The sequence below is a fragment of the Colletotrichum navitas genome, assembly GCF_030913465.1.
Source record: "Colletotrichum navitas strain CBS 125086 chromosome Unknown LY79scaffold_80, whole genome shotgun sequence".
NCBI classification, from domain to species: Eukaryota; Fungi; Ascomycota; class Sordariomycetes; order Glomerellales; family Glomerellaceae; genus Colletotrichum; species Colletotrichum navitas.
Genome location: NW_026850626.1, coordinates 13,381 through 35,318, shown reverse-complemented (window position 1 = coordinate 35,318; position 21,938 = coordinate 13,381). Strand labels below are relative to the sequence as shown.

The 21,938-nt window shown below is 37.8% G+C and overlaps 4 protein-coding genes across 4 annotated transcripts; 3 read left to right on the top strand and 1 right to left on the bottom strand.

The window, feature by feature from the left end:
• Positions 1-181: 181 nt before the first annotated feature.
• Positions 182-2,173, top strand: LY79DRAFT_673141 (uncharacterized protein; the record flags this gene model as incomplete). Its single annotated transcript, XM_060564132.1, has 3 exons — positions 182-226; positions 1,421-2,044; positions 2,120-2,173. 3 exons carry the CDS (start codon positions 182-184, stop codon positions 2,171-2,173), a joined length of 723 nt encoding a protein of 240 aa, XP_060409651.1.
• Positions 2,174-4,205: 2,032 nt separating this feature from the next.
• On the bottom strand, positions 4,206-5,734 carry LY79DRAFT_389190 (uncharacterized protein). Its single transcript, XM_060552922.1, has 3 exons — positions 5,431-5,734; positions 5,049-5,395; positions 4,206-4,660 (listed from the first exon to the last, which is right to left on the bottom strand). The coding sequence occupies exons 1-3, from the start codon at positions 5,483-5,485 to the stop codon at positions 4,499-4,501; spliced, it is 564 nt and encodes a 187-aa protein (XP_060409650.1). The 5' UTR covers positions 5,486-5,734; the 3' UTR covers positions 4,206-4,498.
• Positions 5,735-5,806: 72 nt separating this feature from the next.
• LY79DRAFT_389217 (uncharacterized protein) lies at positions 5,807-7,691 on the top strand. The gene is made up of 3 exons (XM_060552923.1): positions 5,807-6,944; positions 7,010-7,289; positions 7,384-7,691. Exons 1-3 carry the CDS (start codon positions 5,957-5,959, stop codon positions 7,520-7,522), a joined length of 1,407 nt encoding a protein of 468 aa, XP_060409649.1. The 5' UTR covers positions 5,807-5,956; the 3' UTR covers positions 7,523-7,691.
• A 12,574-nt stretch (positions 7,692-20,265) lies between these two features.
• On the top strand, positions 20,266-21,239 carry LY79DRAFT_566762 (uncharacterized protein). The gene has a single exon (XM_060558849.1). It carries the CDS (start codon positions 20,601-20,603, stop codon positions 21,099-21,101), a length of 501 nt encoding a protein of 166 aa, XP_060409648.1. The 5' UTR covers positions 20,266-20,600; the 3' UTR covers positions 21,102-21,239.
• Positions 21,240-21,938: the final 699 nt, after the last annotated feature.

The window sequence follows — 21,938 nt, the reverse complement described above, 5'->3', positions numbered from 1 at the left end:
ATACCACCGTACGTATCCATCTCCGTGTCGAGTCGGTTATAGAATCATCATAGTGGATAGAAAGGCTGCTTCCTCTGCATGCAGCAGTTACACTTGGCAAACAAGGCCCAGATTAGCCGATTCATCATATGATTTCGTGGACTGCTAATCTGGGGCTGAGGCGAGTTTTCATGAACTCGAGATGGCAGTCCTAGCAGCTTGGGGTTCCTGGACGTACGTGCCAAAGGTACGTCTGTGCGAGGATGCTACCTTCTGGTCAAGTTTCTCTAGTGATTAATACAAACCTTATCGATGGCATGATAACTGCCCAGCACTGCCAGTTTTGAAACTCTGGGTACGAAAAGATAGACGGCCCCATGAAAAATCACCATTTATTTGGGACAAGCAGAAACCGACAAGGCGAAGACTGAAAAATACCTGCACTGTCACATATTAAGTAGTGTACCGGTACTCTAGCTGAGGGGTAATGTTCACTAAGACTGAAACATCTCCAGACCAGCACCTATACCGACGAGACTCAGGTGACTGAGGCGTCATGTCTTTAGCAGGAATAGCTAAGCAAATGCCATGACTCAACAAATTGTGCCGTGAACCACAGAAGTGCCGCAAAGGTACTCTCTGGTCAAATGATGAACTAGGAAATCATTCTCGCGTGATTTGAGACGAAAGATATGTTCCTCCTACCTACTGGTACAAGAAAGCCAAACACTTGGCAAGGCCACACTACGGATTAGGACTAGCATCGTTCTGGCACCAATCATGTAATCATGCTAATACTTCACGGAGTGATTTTGAGCAACATTCATTCCACAAGCGGTGCGAAGCCTTTTAGATGTCGATGATCAGTCATCTCCTGAACCCTGGTTCGACCCGACAAACTCGCTTTAGTTTCCTTTTTCCTTTTCTTTGTTAACCTTGCCGAAGCTCTCAGTCTTCTTGTTCACACCCTCTTGCCATCTATGCGCCTCATTCCCTATCCCTGCATCTGCCTCATTTCGGACTAACGTCTGTCCAGGAGGAACCCTGCCTCAACAGCATGGCAGACAGCCACGAAGCCCGGCCATCGTCAGCGGCCCGCAACTGTGCCATAGAGCATAGCCACGAATCAACCCCACTTCTCCAGACCACCGCGTTTCGTCCCGTCCACGAATCCATCTCTAGTCGTACTGCCCACGAGGGCGAAAGCGGAAGAAGTGGTTTCCACCCCTGGCACTTTCTGAATGTGTTATGGCGCAGCTCGTGTGCTGCCTCCATGCTTGTCAATGTGCTTTGGCCCATCGTTCTGGTGGCCGTTGTGCTTCAAATCTTTCCTGCACCTTTGGAAGTTTGCGACCGCCTACGTAGCTGTCGTACCCTCTGCCAATCTTCTGGGCAGGAATTTGCCCGAAAGATGCCAAAGTGAACTGGCATCTTGATTGAGACGACATTCGGCTCCATTGTCGAGATTATTCTCTTCGTCGTCCTCGTTTCGCAACATGACTCGTCATCTTCCGTGGAGAATGGCGATTACGGCAATCTCATCCCCATCATTCAAGCCGCCATTTTTGGGAGTATTTTGACGAACCTGCTGCTTTGTCTTGGCCTATGCTTCTTCGTTGGGGGCATCCGTCATGCTAGCCAAAATTTCGCGCTATTGTTTCCGAGGTCGGTACAGGCCTTCTTCTGGTTGCCGCCTTTGGACTTCACATCCCCAGTGCCATTTATTCGGCCCGTCAAGTCCGAGACCGTGCCGGAACTCCCTGGCCTGCTGGCAATGCACGAAAAGTTCACCGACGGTACTCTTCAGACCGACGTCCTGCATATTAGTCGGGCAACCTCTATCGCTCTCATCATCGCCTTTCTGCTGTATATATGGTACCAGGCCAGTAGTCAGCACACCATTTTTGACGAAGTAATAGAAGCAGATGAGCACCATGATGTGGACCGTGAAGCGGACATGGAGAAGCCCAAGTTCACCATGACTGAGATTGCGATTGCCCTCGTCATATCACTCGTGCTTGTGACGCTGCTTCTGATCTTCTTGGTCCAGGGAATCGAGCACGCTGTACACAAATGGCATCCCGGACCAGTTTCTGGGTTTGATCCTTTTACCTCTTGTGGAAAAAGCTAATGACTCTAGGTTGTGTATGCAATCATTGCCATGCTTGCTGGTACTAACCAAACCCCGACGTAGCAACGTCCAATGGCCTGGAGGTGTCTGAGATTGTTCACGTTACAGTGACAGTCGATACCCTTCGACAACTTCAACAACTTTTGAGTCCAAACTTGGCCCATTAATTTGAAGCTATACGAGTAATGTCTAATGTCCAGGCCGAGGACACAACAAATATCAGCGTTTCGTTTGATTTAGATCTTTTTCGATTAACTGCCAATCGTATTAGGCATCAAGAATCGCTCACAAAATCTGGATGAAGGGTCTTTCCAAGCGTAAACTATGGCGACTGCGGAACGTCAAGTAAGCCCGTCAAGCATCATAACGGGCAATAGCGGTTTCGAAACGTAGTCTCCAAGAATATGAATACCACGTATTCCTTAACGAACCCTTGAATACCATCATAACTACAAAAGTCTTGGGTGAGTTTGAGCGGGAATTTCGAAAAGCCAAATCATCATAGCAAATTGTATCTTCAGCGTCTGCAGCGCCAGCCACCTTCCGAAGCACCCACATGGACCCAAACCCAAGACAAGGGTTAGCACAGCCACGGCGTCAAATGCGTTTTTCACCTGTAGTCGGCATCTTCTCTTCCGGTCGAAGTGCGGCTACATCGTACGAGCAGTCTTTTCGTTAGCCCAGCTTGCCATTCAGGCATTGCCTAGTGATAGAGGTATATCGAAGAAGTCAACGGGCTGGTTGTGCAGAGTGGTGACAGGAAAACTAGCCCAGGTATTGTTGTCGACCGTTGGTTGTGAGCCTTGATTCCCAGCATATCTGAGAATCCGGGAACGAGATCATCAATCTAAGCGCTCAGAAGAAAAGACTAGGCTATTGGAAGTCGTTGAGGGGTATCGAAAGGCGGCGGCAACCGTTGTAGCGGTGGCGCGACGATGGGTGTCTCTAGTTGCTTCGTTGACATCGGCATTCTCAACGACTCAAGCAGCGAAAGATGCAAACACTAGTCGGCACATCACCAATTGCGTGGGTTATGTAAAAGCAATGAATAAATGCGGCCCGGCGAGTGGAAGTATAGACTATAGTAACTCTCCAAGGCGGAATCGTGTGGGAGAAAGGCCGTTCCAAATTGAATTTCAGCACCGCTTCGATGGCACAATAGCCCTTAACACCGGTTATATATATCCCGCTACCTATACCGAAGTGCTTTCTAACATTGACAACATATGTTGGCTGATAGTAAGAGTTGTTGGCTTGCTTGCCTGCCACAAGCACGCTGCTGAAGGGGTGATCTCTGATGCAATGAGCCATGGGCTCGAAGAGCGGCGAAGGAGATATGAAGACGAAGTCACCCGAGAACTCATAATTAAATAGCGCCAACCGGGACAACATGGTAATAATCGAGGTCTTCGCGACTGATTTTCCGCTGTTCGTTTGGGCCTTCTATGATGGCTGTGTAAGCATGACTTCCAAGCTGTGTCCACCAGTTTGCATGTGTCAAAAGTTTCATTTTCTTACCCGTGGCAGTTACGTCTAGGTCTGCGAATATTAAGCACGATTATCTGATATCATTGAGCATTATGAGCGTCTCTGACATCACTGCTGGTTCAAATACCTATATCAAAATAGGAATGCAGGGGTTCAGTCTAGCGGATTGCTGCGTATGTGCCGGAGAGCTACGAAGATATCGGTGCTTTAGGGATACCTGCAAACTGGGCGTGACCGCCTGAGGCAGAGGTTACGGTTTACCGACCTGGCCCCAAAATCCAAGCCGTAGTCTTTGGTCTGCCTGATGTCGGGCCAATAACGACTCAGAGTTTTACTAAATCACCCACTGTGCGGTGCTCCGGAAGATTCAAGGAATTAGAGGCATGCCGACTTGTGATGCCTCATGCTGTGAAGCCAAGAAGCCCGTTCTGGATATTACGATGCGGCATGCTGGTTGATTCATACCGTTTACGCCTTGAAGTCGCTACACTGACAAGGGCGTACCGTTAACCTCACGCCATTACACAACTTATTCAAGAACGGCCTTAATCATATGGCTTTGGTATGACTTTGGTATGGCTTTAGTTCGATAGATCGCCCTTCATATGTATTTCGATGACGAGCTGATATATCTTAATTTAAAGTCTTCAACTGCATGTGCATTGTTGCCGGAATAAGGTGGTTGATGCGCAATAACCGGGTCACCAGCCGCTCCCAATTGGGGTGTTTGGTGATGGCGTTTCACTTTGCCATGCTCAAATATGTAAATTGCAATCGAATGCCGATGAATGGTTCATAGGAGTTGTGGGAGGATTTAACCTTAAGATAACGGGGCAACCTTGTATCACAGCTTGACAAGGTAGAGACGCAACGGGTAAAGAGTTGGGTCCCGTCGGTACATCAGATGCAGCGGAACGCTTTGCAACCCAAAGTATTAGACTGTTTTCTCTCTTTTCTTATTCTCAACTGCAAGTTTTCCGGGACATTCCCAAAGGAACGCTTAGCGCGGCTGTGGGTGGGCTGAGACGACGAGGCAGCGAACAACACAATGGACATGACGAGCTTTGATTAGTCAGCCAGCACACTATCTTTTTCCCCTCCACTCCGAATGGTCGGTGAAAAACATTGACCCATGTCACGTGAGTAGCGTTTAGGGGGTGGGGGAGAGAGAGAGAGAGAGAGAGACGGAGAGCGACGAGACAAAAAACAAAACAGGAAAGGAAGGTGTGACGGGCTATTAGCCGTTGGCGGACTTGGCCGAGATGGGCAAAGTCGGGAACCCAATAAAAGCGTGTTGCTGGTCAGGAGAGTGGGCGGCTTTCTAACCGCCAACGACATGATTGGGGGAAATCCTTGGGCTTATGACCGAGAGTGGATTCATTCTGGATACGTCTCCGTACTTCGTGTTGAGAGGGAAGAAATGGAGAAAGGCGCGTCCAGACCGTCATACCTTGCCCATGTTCCTCCGTGACCAGGCAGAGAGGGAGAGAGGGAGAGAGAGAGAGAGAGAGAGATAGAGGAAAAGGAACGAATGCTTAGGCGATATCCGTACCACACAAGAGAGATAAGAGAGATAGATAGATAGATGGAGAGATAGAGAGAGAGAGAGAGCAGAGAGAGAGGAGGAGGAACGGAGGGAGGGAGGGAGAGACTGAGGGAGGGGAACCGTGGAGGACGGGGCAATTTCCCTGTGTTCCCGCCCATTGCGTGCATAGCCTGTTGGTGTGTGTTGGTGCTGGCTGGCGCCTTTAATTACCCCCTTGTTCGATCTTTGGAAAACCCACACCACCACCACCGCTCCCCTCCCCGAACATATCCATGTTCCCGTCCACCGCTCCAATCCAGTAGCGGTCCAGTCCCAGTCCAGTCAGGCCCAATAACAGTCATGGCCTGGACAAATGGCTCAAAGAGAGGGAGAATGTGTGAGAGAGAGAGAGAGAGAGAGAGGAGAGAGGGCGGAGGCGAGGCGAGGCGAGACGCGACGAGGCTTAGGCGAAAGAGAGAGAAAGAGAGAGAGAGAGAGAGAGGGCCAGGAAGAGGAGCCAAGTGGGCGCTTAGCTTACCTAGCCAAACTAGCTTAATTACCTCCTTGGTGTATCCGTACAGTAATAGTAATTATTGTTGTTGTGTTGCTTTGCTTTTGCTTAGAAGGGAGGCTGAAGGCTGGAGCCGCCTCCTCCTCCACGTGTCAAAAGTCCTCCCGTCTCGTCTCCGCCCCCTTGGGTTCCCCCTTACTCGCCCGCTCGCGCACCCGGCGGAAGTGTGCAGCGCAGAGAGAGAGAGAGTGAGAGTGAGAGAGGAGAGTGCGTGTGTGTGGACGCGGACTGTTGGAACTGGGAAAAAAAAAAGTGAGACACGATGCGGATGCCCGCCGCCGCCAACGCGAACGCCGTCGCCGTCACCGTCCCAACCGACAATCGGCCGGCTGTCGTCACTACGGCTCCTACTGTTGCCGCCGCCGCCGCCGCCGCCGCCGCTGTTGCCACCGGGACTGCTTCTGCTTCTGCTTCTGCTTCTGCTTCTGCTTCTGCTTCTGCTCCTGCTCCTGCTTCCGCTTCCGCTTCCGCTGCTGTCTCCGAGACTCATCGGCCTGCTTCCGACGCCGCCGCCTCCGCCGTCTCCTCTGCTGTTGGAGCTGCTACTCTTCCTCCTCTCTCTCATCCTCACCCTCCTCTCGCGTCGCTTCCCTCCATGCCGTTGACGTTGTCTCGCCCGTCGCGATATGACGCCGCCCCTGTTGCCGGCCGCCTCGAACCCTATCCCTTCGGCCCCCTTCATTCTCTGCCACCGCCATCAACCTACTACCGCCGCTTGGCTGCGGCTCCGGGCCCGGCTCCAGCTGCTTACCCATCCTCCATCGCCCGCCATGGCGCGTTCGGCCTCCCTCCGTCGCCCTCACCAACTCCATCACATGCCAACAGCTTCGACAGCCTCAGCAACCATGAGAGGAACCACAGCAGCTCAAGCTTCACCAGTACCGGTAACAGCAGCAACCACGTCACGTCGGCACCTCGATCCGACACCTCCAAGCCCAACAAATGTTCCGTCATGGCCCTGCAGAACGTCTTGTGCGACCCAGACGACGACGTGGACATGGCCTCGTCGCGTTCCAGTCACCCGCCCACGCCATCTCTAGATGCACTCAACCCTTCCATCACAAACTCCGCCCCTGTTTCTCCCGCTTCGGCACCACTGGAAACATCTGCCTTTGTGGCGCGTCCAAATCCGTCTCATGTGCTCATGACCACCCGGCCCCAGTTGCACACTCCTCACATCCAACACACAGAACCTGGCTGTAAGACGTGTCAGATCCGCAAGATGCCCTGCGATGAAGGGCGACCCTCGTGTGAGTCTGGTTTTCTCCCAATCGTCCACGTCTGTGATATGATGAATTAATGACCCGACCAACAGGCCAAAACTGCTCACGCATGGGCATCCATTGTTTGGGCTACTTTTCTGCGAGTCATGCCAACTCGCAACAGGTCTCGGACCGCTCCGTACCCAGCGTTAGTGCCAACGCCAAACGCCAAGATCAGGAGGAGTACCTCTTCTTCCTCCTCGACCACTACCGGCACACCAAGCGCCATTGCATGTGGGAGCTCATCACTCTCGACTTCAACGAGCACTTCTCCTGCAATATGCGAAAAGAGGCCTTGCAGATGATCAAGCGTCGACGTTTCAAGGACAACGAGTGCGTCGCTAACCCCCTTCTCCTCCCCCTTCTGCTCCCCTTTGGGAACAAGATGAACGAAATAAGAAAGAGCTTGGACTAATATGCGTCCCAGCACTCGGGAGGCTTCTCCAAACGACGCTCCGACCAGCTCTCAACGACCCAAGGCAAAGAGAGGACGACGACCGCGACCGAGCGCCCCTTCCCTCCAGCCACTGCCGCAGGACGCCGACAACGAGTCTGGCACAGGATGAGACGAGGGCTGTCATACCTTGACCTAACTCATCCCCTGCGGGACCTGTTATCCAAAGGGCGACCGGCGTGCGACTTTTACTTGGCGGCCAACAGTGCAGAGTGGCCAACTCAGTAATCATCTGTCATGCGTACATCAGCCGCAGACATATCGGGGCACAAGACAGCGACAGTGCAGGCGAATTGTCTGGAAAGGGCCTTTGATATCTCGCTTCGTACCTTTAAGGGGAAAGCGAGATGGGTCATCCCGGCTCTTGGGGTTCTAGTTGCACATGATCGCTACCCGTCCCTGAATCGCTGATGTCATCCGTCGTTCCAAGGAACGGGCGATCGTCTGTCTCACAAATACCCAAGCGGCAACACGCGAAAGACATTCAGTCTAGCTGGAGCAGAGAAAGCATGGAATTTATGAGCTTCTCTGAGCCAACTAGAGGGACTTTTGGCCGGTTGCGTTCCGTATAACCGGCAGCATGGTGTATTCGCACATCCCGAGATCCCGTTCTTCCGGGTCGCTAATACCTTACTCTTCGTTGCCTCCCAGAGGCTAGATGACCTTGGACGAGCCTGTTTCATGCCCTTGCGTCTGGCCTTCTTCGACCCAGGCCCTCATATCTCGGCCATCTGAGGCCGTCTACAACGCCTCTTAGGCGGATCGTCAGTCTGTTTCCAGTCATCGGTGTGATCGTGTCCTTATTCATATCTTCGAGGACGTGCTGCCACAGCAGAAAGTTGCGCCGGCACAATGAGAACCCCCAACCGCGCCCAATGTCACTACAACATCCGCGGCGGCATGGCTATTTGGGGTGGGTCTGAAGCCATACATACACGCAATGCCGGCAAATGCATTTCCACATAGCCACATCAGCAAACTAATACAAGTACAACGTGTGACATTCTCTGATATTTAATTAATCGCCATTGTTGTGACCTTGGCAATATCTAGCGCCTTTTCCTGAGCACGAAGCAAGACCAATCCCAACATGGGAGTCACCATCTTAACCCAAGCATCGCAATGCCGAGACACCGCTCAATGCCATTTTCGTCACCGTTGGCCAGCTGCCGGTGTGAGGATAGCCCTTGCATCAGTTGGCTATGGTGACGAAGCCCAAATGCTCTGCCTTTGGCGCGCGTCTCATGCGGGGTCATCATGGACTGTACTGCAACTGGTTCTATGTTGAAACGCGCCTTAGTAAAGGGATTAAGTCAACCCACCCACTTTTTGGCACCCCCCATATTTCAGCATGCCAAAAATAAAGCCATCACAACTAACACTACTTTATTTAATTAACTATTAACAACCTCTTAATACTATAATAATATAGCTTTTGGCCTCACTAGGTAATTTAGATACACTAGATTTATCTATATTACTTTTAACTTTACTAGCCTCCTACTATAATTACTACACCTCTTTAATTATTATAAACTTTATATTAAGATCTATATAAATAGCCTTCTGTTTCCTAGGTATACTATTAGTAACTTAGGCTTCTAGAAGGCTAATTTTTTACTAGGTAATAGCTAGTATATAGGACTATTCTTAGAAGCCTTTTTTAACCTTTTTAAATAGTTAGCGTTATATAATAATACTTTATTCTAGCTAGCTAAAGAGCTATAGTTAGTCCCTAAGGTCTTTTACTTTCTTTAGTATAGACTACTTTACTATAGATAAGGCTAATACCTAGCCCTCTATATTATAGGCATCCTAGGCTATATAGGTATCTTTAGTAGCTACTTTAAGTAGTATTAATAGTATTATTATTAATAATATTACCTTTTAGACTAGTAGCCTATTTATAAGTAGCTTTATAGTACTAATAGGCTATAACCTAGTGTATTTCTAGCTACTCTTAATATTACTAATAGTTAGACTAGCTAGGTAAGCCTTCTAATAGTAAAAAAAAAAGTTCCTTTTACCTATAATAGTAAAGTTAATCTACTAACTAAAATATCTAAGCTTCTTCTAATATACTACCTTAATAAAGCTAAAGACTAACTAGTTAAGTAGCTAAAAGATATAAGAGGTATATAGTAGCAAGAATAAAAGATAAATATTATTAGTATAGTATAACTATATAAAATCTATTATTATATAGCTCTTATACTTATCTAGGATAAAGAGTTTAGCCTAGTTAGGCTAAGAGGGCTTAGTCTAAAGAAGAAAGACTCTCTATAGCTATTTAATAGTAGTAATATTAGTAGTTTATTTATTCTCTATTACTATAAACTCTTATCTATTATATAGGCCTAGATCTAGAGGAAACTACTACTACTAGACTATTTTACCTTTATATATAACTAAGGGATAAATAGTAATACCTTTAGTAGATATACACTTAATAATAATATAATAGCACTAGTAAAGAGAAGTAATAATTAAAACATAGGTCCTATATTCTATAAAAGCTAATTCTTAACCTAGCTATTACTAGCCTTTTACTAAGGGGTTAATATCTTTTTAACCTTACGTTTATTTAGCCTTACTAGGTAAAATACTTACTAAACTATATTAGGAATAATATTTCTTTAATCTACTAGGTCTACCTAGGACTTTAAGGTAATTACCTATTGTCTTATAATAATTATACCTCCCTCTTATATAACTATCCTAGTTATACTACACTAGCCCTAATCTAGTATATCCTTAAAAAGGTTTAGTTAGCTATTAGCTGTCTATAGGCCCTTTATACTCCTCCTTAAAGCTACTCCTCTAAGCTTTACTTTCTATTATTTATTTACTTTTATAAACTTTATCTTCTTTTTATTATTATAGCCTTTTATTAAGTTCTTATACTATTATTACTGCTTTTTCTTTTTTTTTTACTAGTGTTTTATTAGATTATTAATTTTTTTTTTTTTTTTAGATTTTAATAACTAATTCTTAATAAATAATAACTAATATAATAGTAAGACTTAGCTAATTCCTTAGATTATAAAAGAAGAATTTATAGTACACTAGCGCTAATCTTTAATAACTTGTCTTAATTAAGCTATTTATAATTAGGCTATATATTAGGAGTAATTAGCTAGACTTTACTATACTTAAGCTAATATTACTATAACTTACTCCTTTTTATTAGTAATTAACTAGCTATTTAATATATTTATATTTAATAGGCCTACTAAACTACTTATAAAGTAAGCCCTTTTATTAAAAATAGTAAATATAAAAATACTAATAATAAATATAACTTTTTATTTTCTAATAGTTCTAGATTAATTTATTACTAATTAAAATATAATAATAATATAAATAGTAACTAAAGTAAGAGTAACTCCTGTTGTCCTTCTCCCCTTAGTCCTAACTAGTATTCTCTTAGCCTTTTGCTATTTATTAGGCCCTAGGACTATAACCTTACCTTACTAAGTTCCTAGGGCTTTAATAATAAGTTTTATAATACTAAAGATAAAATTAGTATAAATAATCCTAATAATAAGGTTACTTAACCCCCTAATCCTCCTAGTAATAACCTACTAAATAAGATCTAAATCCTTAATCCTTTCTAGAGGACTAGTTCTATTACGTTAGCCCTATATATATTATATTTATACTACTATTAAGGATTAGGAGGCTAGGCGTACTCTTACTAATGCTCCCCTAATCCTAGACTATTAATTTACTTTTAATAGTAGTACTAGATATATATAATGTACTACCTATACTAATAGCTATATACTAGTACCTAGGTTTTCTTTTTATTTAGTAGGCTTTTACTAATATTTATTTATCTAGTATACTACTATAATCCTAGGTAATTACTAAGACACTATAAATATTTTTATAGCGCTAGGTACTTTAATTTAGGCTAATAAGTTTATAACTATTTATAAGCCTATTTTTACTATTTTAGTAACTTTCTTAAATAACTTAGCTACTTTAGATATTTAGTACTAAAAGGCTTAGTACTAACTAGTGTCTAAGAATCTTTTTTATGTTTATTTTTTTTTATATCTTACTAGGCTTTTACTAACTTATTACTATAAGATAACTTTTTTAAGGTTAAGAATACCTCTGTTACCTACTATAAACTAGTGTCTAAACACTATAATTAGATCTACTATAGGCGCTTTAATTTACTTTACTTTATATAGTAAGTGTTACCTTTTTACTTATAAAACCCTATAAATATTTACTAATTATTAATAAAGACTACTAAAATAACCTTTACTTTTTCTAGGTAATTAAGGCTATATTATATAGTAAATATATAAGTATAAGGTATATAATAATATAGTTTATATTATCTATAATAAGGCTAAAGACCTTATTACTTATTGTCCTTTTACTAAGACTTTAGCTATAATTTACTTCTAAATTAAGGATTTTAATTATAGTTTATAGTAGCACTAGATATACTTTAAGTGTACTACTCCTTAGGTTTCTTGTTTTATTTTTTAAGTTAGGTTTTTAGGCTAGTTTAAGTTTAGTTATTTTTATTTAAGTATACCCCTTAGGTACTATATTATTAGGCCTATTAGTTCTTCTAGATTTACTTAAGATTTAGCTTTATTATTACCTAGTAGTAATTAATCTTTATATTTTTAGTTCTTTTTTACTTACTTTCTTTATATTCTTTTATTACTTCTTATACTAATTTATATTATTACTATTAACCTATAAGTTATACTTAGACAGCTAGCTTATCTACTTAACTAAGTAAAATATTTTTTTCTTTATAATATAGTAGTTAATAATATAGTCTAGTTTTTACTCTAGATTATTTTCCTCTAGGTTAAAGAATAGTAGGCTTTAGTTACTCTATAGCCTTCTTCTCTAAGGCTTTAATAAGCTAATATAGAAAACATTATATATCTATAAGTACTTCTTAGGTAACACTAGGTAATAAGCTTACTTACTTATAGCCTATATTACCTAAAATAGTCTAATAAACTTAAGTACTAATTTACACTATATAGCTTTAAACTATAAGTTTTTTATAAATAATAGGACTAAATCTCCTTATTTAAATACTATAGGTTTATAATATTTATTATAGCTTTTTACTTACTTCTTAATAGCTTATTACTATACTTACGCTAAATCTAGCTATAACTTATATAACTTCTCTAGGTAATCTTAGATACCTTATACTTCTCTCTCTTAAATCTTATCCTTAAGATTTAGGTAAAACTCTAGTAAGTACCTTAATAAGGCCTAGAAAAGGCTATATTTTATTATTATATTTTTAGTATTATTTACTATAAATTCTACTAATAGTAATAGATTAGGCTAATAAGACTTATTACTTATAATAAAATAGTATAAGTAATACTTTATAACCTTATTTATAGCCTTTATTTATTTATTTATTTATAAGTAAAAAGCTATTAAAAGCCTCCTTTTAATCTTAGACTAGTAGTATAAGTTTAACTAGTATTTACTTATAAATACTAATCTTTTATCTAATATAACCCCTTATAGTACACTAAACCTAAGCTTTACTTTCTTATATAGTATTTTAGTAAGCTCTTCTATAGTAATTAATATACTTACTACTATATATATATAGTACTTAGTAAAATAGTTAATAATTACTAGAATTATATTTACCTTTTGCCTCTTAGTCTATACTAGAGGTAAACCTATAATAAAGTCTATTAAGATCTCCTTAAAAGGCCTCTAAGGTAATAGTAATAACTATAAGGTGCTATATAGCTTATAGGTTTTAGCCTTTATACCTAGGTATATCCTATAAGCGTTAATATACTCCTTTATATCTTACTTTAGCCTTTTCTACTAGAACTTTTGCTAGATTAGCTCTATAGTCTTATCTTTACTAAAGTACCCTACTAGTAAATTATTATAATAAAAAAGATTATCTTTTTTTTAAACTAGCCTCCTATAAGACTACTAACTAATCCTTATAAAGAAGTAGACTACTCTTAATAGTCTAGTCTCCTTTTTTAGCTTTAACTACTTTTTACTACTATTATATCTCCTTATTATCTTACTATAGATAGCTAATAGTTTTAACTAATAGCTTTAATATATCCTCTTAATAAGTATTTTCTTTTACTAATACTTTTCTTAATTTACTTTAAGTTAAGACTTAGACTTTATAAACCCCTTAAACCTTAGTCTAATTTACTATATCCCTCTATATTAGTGCTTTAGAGTAAAGATTATCTAATAGGTTAGTGTTTACTACTCTTTTAGTATAATAATCTAGCCTTCTTAATAGTCTATCTATAGAGTTATACTTCTTCTCCTAATAATAGATAGTAAAGTTATATAAAGCTAGTATTATATACTATCTTACTTATTTACTATTTAGTTACTACTTACTTATAAAGTACTATAGATTATTATAATCTATTAAGACTTCTAGGGGTTTTACTGCCCCTTTAATATAGTGTTACTATATTTTAAATAACTTTATAATTATAAGTATCTCTTAATCTAGGGTACTATAATTTAATTTAGCCCCTTAAACTTCTTTAACTAGAATATAACTAGGTGCTATAGTCTATCTTTATATAGCTATAATAGTATTCCTACTACTATATAATATAATATATCTATTTTAATTCTAGTTAATAACTTAGGGTTAAAATAATAGAGAAGTAGTACTATTTTAAAGGCTAATAGGAGGCGTCTAAACACTACCTATTCTCTAAGATTAAACTATACTTCTCCTAGCTTTTTACTGCCCTTTATTCCCTTTAATAGGTCTAATAGTAGGCTTATTATTTTTATAAAATCCTATATAAACCTATAGTAGAAATTATAAAACCTAAGAAAAACTTAGACTTCCTAATATATAGTAGGTTCTAGCTAAGAATATACTATTTTACCTTCTTTAGGTCTATTAAAACCTTATTAATAGATAAGATAAACCTTAAAACTTTACTTACTATTTATAAAATTTATACTTCTTTAGGTTATATATAATATATTATCCCCTAAGTACTATAAGATTTTTAGTAAGTGTTCTATATAGGATTCTTTATCTTTTAAAAAGATTAGAATATTATCTAAGTATATAATATAGAATATATCTATTAACCTTTCTAAAATAATATTAATAAGGTTTAAAAGGTTACTAAAGTATTAGTTAAGCTAAATAGTATTACTATATACTTATATAACCTATAATAGGTCCTAAATATAGTCTTTTATTTATTTCCCTTAGTAATCTAGACTCTATAGTAAGTATCCTTTAAGTTAATCTTAGAAAAGTACTTTATACCTATAATCCTATTAAGGATCTCTAAAATTAAAGGTAAAGGATAGTAATTCTTTACTAAAACCTTATTTAGTCCCTAGTAGTCTATATATAAGTAAAGAGTACTATCCTTTTTTAGGATAAAGATTACTAGTGCCCCTACTAAACTTTAAGACCTCTAAATATAACCTAATTATAGGTTTTCTTTAATATACTTATAGAGAATCTTTAATTCCTTTAGTAAAAGAGAGTAAATTAGCCTAAATAGTGCTTTTTTCTCTTTTATAATATTAATCTTATAATCTATAGGTATCTTTAGTAGAATAGCTAATATACTATCTATACTAAAGATATCCTTTACCTTCTTTAACTCTTAAGGAATTATTAGAATTTTTATTATTATATTATTAAAATCCTTATCTAGCAGTAGTAATAACTTAGGCAGAGTTACTATAGTAAAAATATAGCTTTTTAATTATAATTACTTAGTAAACTTATATACCTTTAGTACTATTTAATTTTTCTAAGATATAACTTTAAACTACTATATCCTATTATAACCTCCTAAATAAATATTTATATCTTTAATTATAGCTATTAATAATAACATAAGGCTACCTTTTAGCCTTAGGTCTTAATTAATAGTAATATAGTCTCTAGTAAATTACTTAGTTATCCCCTAGGAATTAGTTACTATTAAAGGGACTTTATAGGCGCTATAGGTAAGCACTATTATACCCCTTAGCGCCTTTAAGACTAGAATACTTTATTTACTTTATTCTAATCTTATTTTCTTTATAAATTTATATAAGATAATATTATATTTTACCCTTAAATCTAAATTAAGGAATAAATCTAAGGGTCCTTAATAGGTTTTAACCTATATTATAATATAAAAACGCTATACTATTAGGAATATTAGATAGGATAAAGTAGTTAGGTCTACTTTATTTTTACTCTATTTCCCTATAGATTAGAAATAGTTTAGGACACAGTAGTAGGCCTATCTTACTTCTTTTTAGGTTAAGTATAGTCTTATAAAAAGTGCTTTAGCTTATTATAATTATAGTACACCTTAGTAAGTTTTTATTATTTATAACTTTAGTTAGTAGTTATTATTAATACCTTAGATTTAATAAGGCGTTTTTTCCCCCTGTTTTTACTACCTTTTTAGATATACTTTAATAGTTTTTTAACTTATTATATTAACCTTTATACTCTCTAAGCTAGCTTTACTATTTCTATATACGTTTTTAGTAGCTCTACTACTAATTTCTATACTTTATCTTAGAGTTTATTAGTTAATTAATAGTAAAACTCTAGGGCTTATTCTTTTTCTAGTCTTTTATTAAATTCTTTTTTAAGAGAGTTAAAATATATATAAAATTACTTAGGATCTTAGCCTTCCTTTTACTTTACTATAACTATAGAGTGTATAACGTTTAGCTTTTAATAAACAGTGTCCTTAAGAAAGGTTTTAGTCTATTCTAGGAAATAATTAAAGTCCTTAGCTTTTTCTTTATCTTCTCTCTTTAGAAAGTTAATATATTAGTCCTATTTTACCTAATGTATATATATAGTAAGTAGTATATTATAGTAAGTAGTGTACATCTACCTTATTTCTACTAGCTTTATCTTTATATTAACCTTTCTCTATGTATAATAATAGAATCCTCTTCTTAAGAAAGCTAAATTATCCTTGTAATTACAGCTATCTAAAAAGACTAAAATCTATCTATACAAAAGGCAGCCTCTATCTATAATATGCCTAAAACTACACTTTATTATTAACGCACTAGAAAAGTTATATAAGCTAAAATATATTTAAAATTAATAAAAATAACTATATCTAAAGAGGAAGTAATTCTTAAAAGGGTTATTAACCTAATTAATTAAGGATTTCCTCTATAACAAGAAGATATATAAGATATAGCTAATTAACTCCTTAACGTATACAATAGGACATATATTAGACCCTAATAGGCAGAGAACTTTATATAATAATAACCCTAATTAAAAATGTAATTTTAACGTTAGATTAACTATTAGAGGGCCTTAGCTAAGGATCCTATAATTATATAAGGCTAGTTTATACTTATATAAAATATAATTATAAAGTATAAAATATAGGATTATAATATCTATAATTTTAATAAGACTAGGTTCTTAATAAGAATACTATTATATATAAAGGTTATTATAACTTTTAACTAATATAAAAGGCCTTATATAAAGTAGCCTAGTAATTATAAATAGGTTTCTATTATTTAGGGTATATATATAGATAGCTAGGTAATACCTTTATATATTATTATAAAAGGTAAATATTACCTTCTATTATAGTACCTTAATAGTAAATTTCTAGCTATATAGTGTATTTACTTAAGTAAAAACAGATAGACTATAAACAAGATTAGCCTAGATTAGCTAAAGTACTTTAATTAGTATATAAAGTCTTATATAAAGAGTACTTATTACCTTCTAATCCTAGATAGCTATAATAGCTATAAATTAACTAAATTTAATAACTACTATACTAAAAAAGGTATTATTACTTTATATATACCTCCTTATTTATTATATAAGCTTTAGCCTCTTAATATTAGCTATTTTAGCCCTTTAAAGCACTTATATAGTAAAAAAATTAAGAAAATAATATAGATATAAATTATATATATTACTAAAGATAACTTTTTTTTTACTTTTAAAGTAGTATTCTTTATTTTAATAGGTAAAATAAATATATAAGTAGGTTTTTAATAGGCTAGTCTTATACCTTTTAATCCTAAAGTTATTATTTCTTGCCTAGATTTTAAGCTAAAGACACTAACACTAGTTAACTTATATTTAACTAGCTTAGGCTTATAAGACCTAAAGACACTAACAACAGTAATTAAAGGTGTATAAAGCTCTACCTTATTAAAAAAAAAGATTAAGGACTATTAAGAAAGTTTACTAACACTAATATATAAGGTAATTAACTTATAGTTAAAAAGTATTAGTAAGTTAGTATATTAACTTACTATTATTAAGATAAAGAACTATTAACTTTATATAGGGATAAAGGTACTTAGTAAGCGCTAGAGGGCTAAAAAGACCTAACTATATCTTAGAGGATTACTTAATATAGCTAAAGTAGAGGCACTATAAGGAGAAAAGGACATTATTAAAGCTAAAGGTAAAAAAATATCCTAAAAGGGGGGTTATATAGAGAGTAGTAAACTACTTATATAATAATATAGTAATTATAGGAAGACTAGATATAATATATAAACCTATAAAGTAGTTTAGGATACTAATAAAGAATAAGGTAATATATATTTTTAATTAATTTTATATAATCTAGTTAAATTAAGTTATTAAAAAGATAGAAAGGTAGGTAGATATATACTACTTACTATAATATACTACTTACTATATATATATATTAGTATTTATTATCTATATTATCTTTTACTAGAATAATTCTTTTTTCTAGTTTTCTAAACTTTTAAGGTACACTAGTAATAAATATATATAAATTATTAATCTATGCCTCTTGCTATTATAGGCTAGACCTTAACTTTAATTTACTTATTTCCTTAAGGGTGTATTCTTTTTTACTACTTAACCCTAAAGTGTTAAAGTATTACTAGCCTTTTATTACTTAGGTAATTAATTTTTCTAGTTATAAAACTTCTAAATTTTTTATAGTTACTACTTTAACCTGCCTCTTAAGCACCTAAATATACTTAAGGACAGCTTAAGGGATTAAGCCTAATATAGCGCTTAGGCTATTCTACGCCTAGCTATTACTACTATTTCTAAGTATATACAGTGTTAACTTAATAGCCTTTATTATATAAGATAAAAGATAAATAAGGAGAATTAGAATTATAATAGTACTAGTAAAGAGAAGTAATAATTAAAACATAGGTCTTATATTTTATAGAAGCTAATTCTTAACCTAGCTATTACTAGCCTTTTACTAGAGGGTTAGCACCTTTTTAACCTTGCGTTTATCTAGCCCTACTAGGTAAAACACTTACTAAACTATATTAAGAACAATATTCCTTTAACCTACTAGGTCTACCTAGGACTTTAGGGCAATTACCTATTATCCTATAATAAATAAATACCTAGGCTTATAATCTAGGCTATTTTTTCTTTATTATCTTTATTAAAGCCTTACCTAGTACTAGCCTATTATTACCTTTACCTTTAAGAATACTAGTCTTATCTATATTATATCTATTAGCTAGTTTAATAGCTTAAATATAAGGTATAGTAAGATATTTAAACTAGTCCCTAATAACCTTAGTAGATACCCTATTAATATACCTTAAATTAATAGATTAACTTCTCTAGACCTTAATAGATAGGTTCCTTTAAATAAAGCTATCTATTTACCTTTTACCTAGAGGTTAAGTATCCCCTATAGCTTAGAAGATATAATAGGTAAAGTCCTTTAGTTATTAATAGGTTAGTAGGTGCCTAAGGTCTACCTAGGTAGTTACCTAACTAGCTAGGCTAGCCTCCTAGCTAGTTAAAAGCCTCTAGAGGTCTTTAAATACTGCTTTCCTTAGTTAAGTACCTCTTAGTTAATACTAGAGGGTTATTTATAAGATACTATAGATAGAAGCTACCTAGACAACACTATAGCTATTTTTAATAGCATTAATCGCTTAATTAATCTTATCTTTAGTATACTAAACTATTAATATATAAAGAAGGTATCTTAAAAAAATAAAGTAATTTAATAAAGGTTAAAAAAAGTGGTAGTAGTTTAAAGTTATAGATATAGCTGTTAATAGGGTGGCTGGGCGGCATTTTTGGTATGCCGAAATGTAGGGGGTGCCGAAAAGTGGGTAGGTTGACTTAGCACATGGTGATGGATGCGACTGCGTCATGGTGTATTATTTGGCTTGTTTGCCCCCTCCCCCCAAGGTGACAAGTCATTGCAACCGCATGGTCCAATGGGTCCAACTGATCCGCCAACGACTACTTGCTGGACCGTCTAGTATACTACGTAGGAAATCCTGTTTGTCCGTGCAGCCATCCCACCAGCTCGTGAGCAGGGATCAACCAACGAGTTTGCTTTCCAAGACAATCAATCCCTGACCCTCCCCCCAAGTCCATTACCAAACAACAGCTAACTCCAACGGCTATCTATTTCTCCTATCAAATAGATACGATATCGCCCTTGAATCAATATAGTTCCTCCTTTGGAACTGAAGCCTTGGCGCCATTCAACTACAGCCGGCTAGTCCTCTGATGCTGACCCGGCGCGTTTCGATTGGGATCAACTAGACCACTTCTCTTACATTGTCTACAGTCGTCCAACGGTGTAAAGTCCCTTGGTCCTACCGTCTTGTCATTGATTCTTACTTCACGGTCGTAAGCCCATGCTTTGTACCTGCTATACATCCAATTTGCTTGAAAAGCGAATCAAACCAAACAGACCCTGGCGGCCTAGCCAAGGCTCTGCCGAGGACGAGTTTGTGCGAACCCGTAACCGTTTCGAGATGTGTACACAATGCTGTTGCCACCAGGAGAGGTAATCATAACCCTGCCGTAATAAATAATTAAAATTGTCGCTCATCTGCTGCTACTGTTTGCTAGGTATTCAACCTGATCTGAAATCCCAGGTTATTGTCCAGCTCACAAACCTTGTCACATTCGTACTTCAAGACCAGATATTTCCTTGTGACTAAGAAGCCTCCCGCCAAAAATCCCGATCTCATTGAAATTGTTTATTTTTCGCTACATCCAATCTGCGCCGTCGGTTACAGCTGCCTAGAGAATTTTCACTACTTCTGACCGCTATCCATGACCGAACTGTAAAGCGTGAAAGCTTTTCGAGCGGAGCACATCGTGCTTACCAGCGGGCAAGATTTGAACACCTATTCGAGCATCCTCCTCAGCACCGCATTCCATGATGACAGAACAACCTTCAACTTGCGATTCCGTTCGGCATTTTCCCTTGCAAGAAGTTATCTCACCTGAGCAATATGCCATCACCACACAATGTCAACCTACAACTACTTCTGTCCCTGAGCCAGTTTCGGCAGAGCTCAAAGTCACCAGCACAGAATGCAAAGAAGCATCAACAATAATGAATCAAACACGATCGACTCATCCGCTTGCCGACAGAAGCCCTTATCCTCGGCTACTTTGTCAGTGTCGAATGCTCGTCATGCACGACCCTTGCGATGATACACCATTCACTGTTCCTCTTCACGCAATCAGTTGTCCCAATAGGCTGCAAAATCTACTCAGCCAGAAAACTGGAAGCACTGATTGGGTTCGCGGATGTAGCAAGCCTGCGATCAAACGTGTGCATAGACAGGCAACAGTGAGAAAGCGACAAGAGTGGAAGACTTTGAAAGACTGCGAAGAGAAGAAATCATTAGAGCAGATCTTGGCCTCGCTTTGAGTCAGAAGTTGACATGGCAACAGCTGGCCTACAGCATAGCGGTCAGATTGACTACTAAACTACCGGAATCGGTATCATGGAACTCGAATCTCATGCATCTGATCTGCTCGAGGAATCACGCAGTGGGCAGGAGACCAGGTGCTCTGTACGTCGTCTCGATGGTGGTGAACATCATTCTTCTTTAGTTATTCAGTAGACCTAAACAGAGTATATTTTCAGTCCATTTCTCCCTATCATCTGGATTGATGGCAGCTGCTATAATAATCAATGTTAACGGACCAGGTGTCCTATTTCTATTGTCTTGTGCCGCGGCTGGTGATATAGCCCTGTACAGTCGATTTTAACAAGAATTTTGATGGTACCAAGGCTCGCAAAACTCTGATTAACAGAGTCGTCTTTTAGTTACCAGCATCTGGTCTTCTTGTCGCGCTATGATTCTTCATCGCCCCTTTTCGCCTGAGAACCTCTAGACTGCAATCAAACACACAACCCCAATTGCATCAACCATTCTCTCCTACACAGTGCAGTAGCAGTCTCTATGAGGCATCTACTACCAACACCAAGTTCTATCGATCAAAAGTCATTCAACACTACCGTAAATGTTGCCATTACAAGGACTCTTTCTCTAAGTCTTAGTGAATCCGCATCTCTCTCAAAGCACTCATGGACGTTCAGCCGTATATTCATTTATTGAGCGTCTATTCCCATAGTATTTCTTTCCAAAAACTATCAATCTCTAAACCAACTAATTGCCAGCGGACCAGGTTCGGTCAAGAATCTACCAAAAACTACCCCAAGCCTCCCCACTATGATCTTTTGATGCTACTGATGTTGGAA

Coding starts and splice junctions, on each gene's coding strand:
- LY79DRAFT_389190 (XM_060552922.1), bottom strand. CDS start 5,485: ATGACTGTTATTGGGCCTGACTGGACTGGGACTGGACCGCTACTGGAT. Junction 5,396..5,430: donor ACCGCTACTGGATTGGAGCG/GTGGACGGGAAC, acceptor CGGGGAGGGGAG/CGGTGGTGGTGGTGTGGGTT. Junction 4,661..5,048: donor CACGGAGGAACATGGGCAAG/GTATGACGGTCT, acceptor GACTAATCAAAG/CTCGTCATGTCCATTGTGTT.
- LY79DRAFT_389217 (XM_060552923.1), top strand. CDS start 5,957: ATGCGGATGCCCGCCGCCGCCAACGCGAACGCCGTCGCCGTCACCGTC. Junction 6,945..7,009: donor CGATGAAGGGCGACCCTCGT/GTGAGTCTGGTT, acceptor CCCGACCAACAG/GCCAAAACTGCTCACGCATG. Junction 7,290..7,383: donor CGACGTTTCAAGGACAACGA/GTGCGTCGCTAA, acceptor TATGCGTCCCAG/CACTCGGGAGGCTTCTCCAA.
- LY79DRAFT_566762 (XM_060558849.1), top strand. CDS start 20,601: ATGATGACAGAACAACCTTCAACTTGCGATTCCGTTCGGCATTTTCCC.